At 40.3% G+C, this 8510-nt stretch overlaps 1 protein-coding gene across 1 annotated transcript; it reads right to left on the minus strand.

Annotated features, from left to right (window-relative positions):
• Window positions 1–343: 343 nt before the first annotated feature.
• Window positions 344–4472, minus strand: LOC143818509 (keratin, type II cytoskeletal 8-like). Its single transcript, XM_077299794.1, has 9 exons — window positions 4056–4472; window positions 3059–3267; window positions 2324–2384; window positions 2138–2233; window positions 1881–2045; window positions 1672–1797; window positions 1371–1591; window positions 1132–1160; window positions 344–494 (listed from the first exon to the last, which is right to left on the minus strand). Exons 1-9 carry the CDS (start codon window positions 4470–4472, stop codon window positions 370–372), a joined length of 1449 nt encoding a protein of 482 aa, XP_077155909.1. The 3' UTR covers window positions 344–369.
• Window positions 4473–8510: the final 4038 nt, after the last annotated feature.

Genomic DNA, 8510 nt, shown 5'->3' on the forward strand with positions numbered 1-8510 from the left:
TAATTTTTACGTCAATTTTACTTGCTATTACTAATTTGCCACCTCTGCCCAGCAATAAGTGTGTGTGTGAAATCCAATAGATTATTTTATGGCAATACATTATTTTGTAAGTTTTATTATGCTATCACTTAATATCTCTTAATGAGAACCAAGAATAATGAGAAAAGTTTTGCAATCAGCTCAGTTTATTGAAGGCAGTATAGACAAGCAGCCACTATTAAATTGCATCCTAAAAATTCAAGTGAAACAACCAGAATAAAATATATTAGACTCTCACTTTCCTACAAGAATAGGAACAAAGCATATTTCTAAATATACACTATAATAAGATCCACTGGGTATTCTGGAGCTCTAGTCCACCAATCCATTTTAACAATGGTGGTTGTGGCCAGAGTGATGCTTGCTGCTGGATTTATGGTGGTGATGAGAATGGTGATGTCCACCATGGTGGCCTCCTGAATGATGTTTTCCTCCAGTGCTGGAGTGAAGAACAGCTGCAGAGTGTTGGAAACAAATTAGTTACACAAATTATTGGATATACGAGTTTTAATAGAAAGTTAAAATGATAATGTTCAACGGTTCACAGTTTTTAAGGTTGAAAGAAATTAATTGTGTCCAGCCTATAACCTAACATGTTGATTAAGATAAAGGCAAAAAACTCATGCTAAGTTACTCATATTAGGGGAAAATGTCCTTCCTGACTCCACATATGGCAATCAGACTGTTTCCCTTGATCAACGTCCCATCGCAGAATCTAGTGCCCATATCCTGTAATATATTTATCAATAAAGGCATCCAGGCCTTCCTTGAACTTTTGCAGTGAGTATCTTCATTCTGTCATGTCAAGAAGAGTAAAGGCAATGAGTGGCACTGTGCACTTTAGGGATGGCAATAGGGGAAATTGTGTGATGGCTCTGTTAGCCTCTTGAATGTGTTGCCAACCTGTCTCCTCCATTCTCAAGTGTGAACTGGGAGCTGAAGAACTCCATGTGTCCCAGAAGTGGAACCTATTAGGCATTTATGACAAAAATGCTTAAGATATGAATACTATGTAAATCAGGGGTAGAGGAACCTGACAAGTTGTTGCCCTTGCGTACATATAAAGATAGCAATTGAATTACGGATACTTACATATATTCACAGAGCTGTCACCAGATATCCTGAAACAAAACATTGATTTTTTCAGTTGTATGCTGGTTCTATATTAACATATTTGTTTCTCGTTTGATGATTACTATGATATACAATGAGAGCACTTTACCATGTAGACATGTTATGCCTGTACATCATTTTCCACATTGTACGCTATTTGAGGAGGAAGGATAAAACCTGATATACTACGTCATCATCGGAGGTTGTACTGTATTTACCTGCATTCTTCCCCTTCCAGCATTTTCTTATAAGTGGCGATCTCAATATCCAGAGCCAGTTTGACGTTCATCAGCTCCTGGTATTCTCTCAGTTGGCGAGCCATGTCCTGCTTGGCCTTCTGTAGGGCAGACTCCAGTTCTGACAATTTCATCTTGGCATCTCCGACAGCAGCTTCACCACGTTCTTCAGCCTCTGTGATGGCAGCTTCCAGGGCAGCACGCTAGAAATAGCTTAAGAATTAGCATTGTTTTTTGCCTCCTCAGATAAAATGTGTTATTCACTGAATTTTGATGTTTTTACCTGGGCCTTAGCACATTCAATCTCTTCTTTAAGTCTCTGGATTGTTTGAGTAAGTCCAGCGATCTCATTTCTGCTGCTTTGCAGATCATCTCCATTTCTTCCAGCCGCCATACGGAGCTCATTAAACTGCCGACCCAAAGAATATTCAAGGATTAAAAAATATTGTTAATTCAGACATTATGAATTATGTGCTCATGTTTTATCCTTACCCTTGACTGGTACATGGCCTCTGCCTCAGCTCTGCTCCTGCTGGCAATCTCTTCATATTGGGCTCTGACCTCAGCGATGATGCTGTCCATGTCCAGGTCTCGGCTGTTGTCCATGGACACAACCACTGAGGTGTCTGAGATCTGAGCCTGGAGCTGACTAACCTCCTGTAAATCAAAAGTTAAATTATATAATATTATATGATACAATACAACTAATAACATATTCAATGGAAATGAATCACAAGTAGCATAATTACCGCATCATATAAAGTCCTTAGGAAGCTGATTTCATCAGAGAGAGAGTCAGCCCTGGCCTGAAGTTCAGCTTTGTTCATAAAGGCAGCATCAACATCCTAAGGCACATATAAAATTCATAAAAAAGTGATCAATCCCTTTAAGGGGTTTTAGCCTACAATAGTTATTTTTACAATTTTTAGACTTACTCTCTTTATACTGACAAATTCATTCTCTGCTGCTGTGCGACGGTTCAGCTCTTCTTCATAGCTGTAGGAAATCCACTATTGGTTAATATCTTGTGTGTGACTTTTTATTTGATAATTTATTTTTGAAGACCATTCCACCACATGAAGACAAAGGTAATGTGAATGGCACAAGGGAGGTGGAGGGTCTTGATAATTTTTTCGCAAAGATGTCAACTTTCTGACAAAAAGTCATCCAGGAATAAAAAAATAATCACTGGGGTATTCTGTAAACTCATGATCCATAAAGCATTTAAATGGCTGACTAGACGACACTTCAACAAGATCTCATCTCTTTGTTGGCAATATTATTCAGGTAGGTCCAAACTGCTATACTGAATGTAATACAGTATGCAACAAATGCAACAACACAGCACCTTGGAACTGGTTGAATGGCTCAAAAACTAAAATGGAACCCTATTACAACTTTTCTATGTGGCATGCAATGGAGGACCACCTTGGCAACAACCAAGGAGGAAAAATGGCCATGACTCAGATCTGCATCCACTACTATCTGAATATTTATAAGACAGCACTATAACAGTGCCTGAATTTACAGTTAGAAAGTTTCACAAAAAAATGAGTGTTAAAGTCATTATATTCAAGGTGGGAGAATGTGGGGATTAGAACATATGAATTCCATAATAATGAAGCTTGATGTTGGGAGAAATACTGTTTCAGCTATTGGACAATTAGTACCTTCTTCTCAAGTCTTCAACAGTTCTTTCCATGTTGTTTCTCTCTGTGTCCAGACGAGCTCTCTCACATGTCAGGTTCTCCAGTTGACTTCTGAGGTTGCTGATAAAAGCCTCAAACAAAGGTTCAATCTGACAACGGGCTGTCCTTTGTTCTTGCAGAAGGGACCATTTGGTTTCCAGCATCTTATTTTGCTGCTCCAGAAATCTCACCTTTGTGGGAAAAAAATCCATAAAGATGAGTTGTAAATAGTGATTTTTTTCTTATTTCTTCTAATATTTAGATAATTGTAATCTAGTTGACTTGTTAAAATACAATTGTAGTTTCTTTTGTGCCTGGTGGACTCTTTTTTTGTACAGTAGTTTGCCTCACCGGCTTCTGCATGTGATGTGACCATAAATCGATACAAGCTACTTGCAACTATTGTTATGAATAATGGGAGATTCCATCAATTACATCTGGTGCCTTAAGGTAATCGAACCTGAGTGGAACTGATGTAGGAACTAAATGAGCTTTGCTTGCCATCTCCATTTGAAAAAACTATGGGTCAGATTTTTAATAAGTCTTGGAAAATTCAAAGTTGGAGGGATTTGCACCAAATTTACAAAAATCCAAATGTGATTTAATACACTTAGCATGCTGAAAATTACTTGTACCAAAGTTGTACAAAGTTTTATGTCTTTCCTATTAATAAATCACTACTAAATTTGGACCCAATGCCCACTCTGTGAAACACACAATCACTTTTCTTGAAACTTCAAATTTGAGAAGTGCCAAGAAAAGTCACAATTTTTAATGTACAATTGATGCACGTCCCGGCCTGCGATCTTTTCGGTGCAATTCATGCTAAACACTGAAGTTACAAACATAATTCAATCTGCTGATATCAACTAAATTTTTCATCTACATGAGGAGTGGACACGAGAATGTGCAAATAATTTTATCCTTTCTTTCTCTGAAAAACATACAGCAGGATATTTAAACTTCCAGTTTTTCTTACCTTGTCAATAAAGGAAGCAAACTGGTTGTTGAGGCCTTTAATTTGGTTCTTCTCATCATTTCTAACTCTTTGGATGTTAGTGTCAATCTCCAAGTTAAGTGGAGCTAGAAGACCTTCGTTCACAGTCACAGGGGTGATACCTCCACATCCTGATTGTCCTCCAAGACCACCACCCATTCCTCCAAATCCAGATCCATGTCCACTTTTATGTAGACTTGCAAATGATATCTTGTGACCCTTGGATCCAATGTTGTGGGCACTTGAGCTGCTGAAGCAATGTTGAGTCTTGTGTCCATGGCCTGTGTGTTTAGAAGAGTGGGATAAGATGCTGTGAGAGCTGGAATGTTTGGGTAAAGCTACAGAACACGAGCTGAAGTGCTTGTGTCCAGAGGAGGAGAGGATGGAGTGATGAGACATGATGGTTCTTCTCACAAAGCTGGAAGAGGATGTGAAGTGCTCAGAAGATGCCTCTTGACTGCTGTCTTCTACAGCTGTTATGTGGAGCTTTTATACTCAGCTGGGTGTTTCCATTCTCAGTGCACTGTTACTATTGTAGCATCATCTACTTTTATAGAGATCATATAAGCTACACGCCTGTGTTATCAAAACTGAATAATATAGTGCCAGCAAAATTTTTTTACATAAACTAAATACGAGTCATGATTTCACTTCTTAAAAGTGCACACAATGGGGGAGATATTTAAAAACTGTCTAATAGCAAAACTGTTTCGGTTTCCCATAGCAACCAATTAAAGCTCAATTTTCACTTCTCAATACTAATTGTAAAAAAAATATTCATTATAAAACACTTGTATGTTAAGATTTTTTATTTCATTGAACTTATAAAGATTGCAGATAGATAGACAGATAGATAGATAGATAGATAGATAGATAGATAGATAGATAGATAGATAGATAGATAGATAGATAGATAGATAGATAGATATGTCTGGGGAAAAAGAGAGTGCAGTGGAGATAGCAGTTCAGTATGTGAGTGCATGCCATTGGCTGCGGGTAAGACAATTATGATATTCCACGGACTTCCATAGCCCCCACCCTGAACAGTTCCTATCCATCATCCTCACAGTCCCTATTCCCTAATGTACACTTGCTTTGGCAAAACTCATGTGTATGTAGTCATGCCAATAAAGTTTATTTGAATTGTATTTAAGATAGATAGAGATACTGGAGAGAGATACATACATATACAGTATATAGATAGAGATAGATATACCTGGCTTCAGAGCGGTGCGCGGCTCAGATGATTCAAATGAGCTTCTTATGGTAGAGAGAGCTTTTCAGCTCACAAAGAGTCCGATTGACAGAGGAGTCCCTGCGCTCCCAGCAGAGGAATTCCTGGCTTCAGTGCGGCATGCGGCTCAGCTGATTCAGAATCAAATGAGCTTGCTCTTTACTAATGGAGATTTCTGCCTCTTCTCCCGCCGACTCTGTTGCCAAATGCCGGTCTCCTGGAAAAATGCTCGACTCCTTCATTGACTTACGGTATATTATGCTCGGTGCTCGATTTGAGCACTGAGCACATGAAAAGTTTACTGCTCACTCATCAATATTATATATGCATATATATCACTGCTCAAAAAATAAAGGGAACACTTAAACAACAGAATATAACTCCAAGTAAATCAAACTTCTGTGAAATCAAGCTGTCCACTTAGGAAGCAACACTGATTGACAATCAATTTCACATGCTTTTGTGCAAATGGAATAGACAACAGATGGAAATTATTGGCAATTATCAAGACACACTCAATAAAGGAGTGGATCTGAAGGTGGGCACCACAGACTACATCTCACTACCAATGCTTTCTGGCTGATGTTTTGGTCACTTTTGAATTTTGTTTGTACTTTCACACTCATGGTAGCATGAGACGGCCCTGGGTTCCTCCTAATGCAGGACAATGCCAGACCTCATGTGGCTGGAGTGTGTCAGCAGTTCCTGCAAGAAGAAGGCATTGAAGCTATGGACTGCCTGCCCGTTCCCCAGACCTGAATCTGATTGAATACATCTGGGACATCATGTCTCGCTCCATCCACCAACGTCACGTTGCACCACAGACTGTCCAGGAGTTAGGGGATGCTATAGTCCAGGTCTGGGAGGAGATCCCTGAGGAGACTAGCCTCCGCCTCATCAGGAGCATGCCCAGGCGTTGTACAGTATGGAGGTTATACAAGCACGTGGCGGTCACACACAATACTGAGCATCTTTTCCTTGTCATGACGCATTTCCACTGAAGTTGGATCAGCCTGTAATTTGATTTTCCACTTTGATTTTGAGTATCATTCCAAATGCAGACCTCCATGGGATATTCATTTTGATTTACATTGATAATTGTTATGTTTTATTGTTCTGAACACATTCCACTATGCAATGAATAAAAATTTGCAACTAGAATATTTCTTTCAGAGATATCTAGGATGTGGTATTTTAGTGTTCCCTTTATTTTTTTGAGCAGTGTACATATACTGTATATATATATATATATAAATATGCAAATAAGTAGATATTGTGAGTAACAGTAATACAGGTAATACAGTATGGTACGACGATCAGAATTAGATTCAATATCTTATTCAACATCCTATTTATATACACCGTCCATATTATCTACCAGTTAAATGACTAGTAATAAGTAATGCTTAGCCTTGATGTCTCAGCTTAATAGGCGCAACTTTCAATATTAGGCCCGTCACAGTCGTATTCTCTCTAAGCGCCTCTCATTGTGTCATTGGCCTTCAATCCCTGAAGCACAGCCCCGGCTCACACCCTGAACCCTACATCTATGCTGGAAGTAATGGTTGGGTTCACTCTGAGTCTTCTTGTAGGGACGACCGGTGTCTCTTTCTGATCGGCGATCAGCGTATGACTTTCGGGGCATGATCTTCGAAGTCAAATTCTGGTACTTGACCTATGAAGTCATCTTTCTGTGCTTGACTTATGTAGTCTAGACTTCCACAGAAGCAGACTGCTCTCAGGTAGTTTTAGTACGATGTCAGCCTTGAGCCTGTTCTGTTGCTCACACATGTTCGTCCTTTCACATTCTGGCGCTAACTGACTCATGCTTCTTCATACCGACCTTTTCATATTTAGCAGCTGCGCCACAGCTGTCACTTGACCCCCTCAAATTCTTCCCTCAAGGGAAAACTCTCTCCATCCTTCATTTCCTGCTTATCCAGTCCATTTAGCAGATGCGACATTCAAGTAAAGGTTCTTTGCTATGTTGAATTAATGTATTTTCTATTCGACACCCCCTTACAGTAATGTAACCACTGGAAAATGTCAAAAAGTGCTACAGCATACAAGACAACGATTACCTATCGACAGGATGAGAGTGAGTGCAATATTGTACAGACTGCCAAATAAGCTGGTGATGTAAAGCCCACCATACACATTAAACTAGTGTCGGCCATACTCTGCAATATCAATGGTTTCAGGTGACACTCTAATGTCTATGTGAGCATTGGACAATTTATTGTTGGGGAAAATAGTATTCAGTCTTGCTCAATTTCAGACTGAAGATTTTTTTGTTCTTCCAAAGATAAGCTGACACCATGTTAGGAGTCAAGTTCCCACCACTTCACAGGGGGAATCTCAAACCATGTCTGCTGCAGTCTCTCATTCTGCATCAGCCGCAGTGGAGCCTGCTCAGCGGAGACGTTGGTCCCAGCATCTCACTCAGTCTGATTCTGTACAAAGGGTTACTGCTGCCTTTCCAGGCTCTGCCATTGTAGCCTGTACTGATCAGCGGCGAGCAGACATCTCTGGGACTAAGTCCTGCTTTTTCCCTTCTGAGCATGCAAAAAGAAAGACCTCTAAGTGGAGGTCTGGGGTCACATGCTCAGGTACTTTAGCAGCTCCTATTGGTCCTCTAGGAAGGTCCTGAAGTTGCTCAGTTACTGTAGCAGTTCTCATTGGTCCTCTAGGAAGGTCCTGAACTTGCTGCAGCTATAAAATATTTGTATGGCCGCACGGCCATGCGCTGGTATACTCTTGTTTACGTGTGTGTGTTGTGAGTGAAATTTGCTCTTTAATCATCCCCTCCCTTGTGTTTGAATGCTCGCGTAAGGAGGATGATTGTAATCTAGCGCCCGACTTGTTACCAACACTAGTATACAAACAGTGTCTATTGCTGTGACCACCAGTGCAGCACCGTGCGCTATCTCCGCGCTTTCCTGACCCAAGTCTGGGTGGTTAGTGGCGTCCGTCAGTGTGGCACTGCATGCACTCTCGTGCTACTTTATTATTAATTCTGTTACGTGCGGTACTGTGGCTCTGTGACACAACAGGGTTCGCTTCTTTCACACAGGGTGAAGCTAACCAGTGTGTGTATCCTCATTGTACCGCCATATAGTCCATCATTGCTTAGCAGCAGGTTCCATCTCTGCACGGTGGACCCCGGGCTGCGAACGCACCTTATTCCTTTTCTCTAATTATTT

Source organism: Ranitomeya variabilis, chromosome 3 (genome assembly GCF_051348905.1).
Source record: "Ranitomeya variabilis isolate aRanVar5 chromosome 3, aRanVar5.hap1, whole genome shotgun sequence".
NCBI classification, from domain to species: Eukaryota; Metazoa; Chordata; class Amphibia; order Anura; family Dendrobatidae; genus Ranitomeya; species Ranitomeya variabilis.

Excerpts from the sequence above, each read along its gene's own strand:
- LOC143818509 (XM_077299794.1), bottom strand. The coding sequence starts at position 4,472 with ATGTCTCATCACTCCATCCTCTCCTCCTCTGGACACAAGCACTTCAGC. Across the intron at positions 1,798-1,880 it reads AGGCCATGTACCAGTCAAGG|TTTAATGAGCTCCGTATGGC; the intron begins GTAAGGATAAAA and ends TTGGGTCGGCAG. Across the intron at positions 1,161-1,370 it reads CTGGAAGGGGAAGAATGCAG|GATATCTGGTGACAGCTCTG; the intron begins GTAAATACAGTA and ends GTTTTGTTTCAG.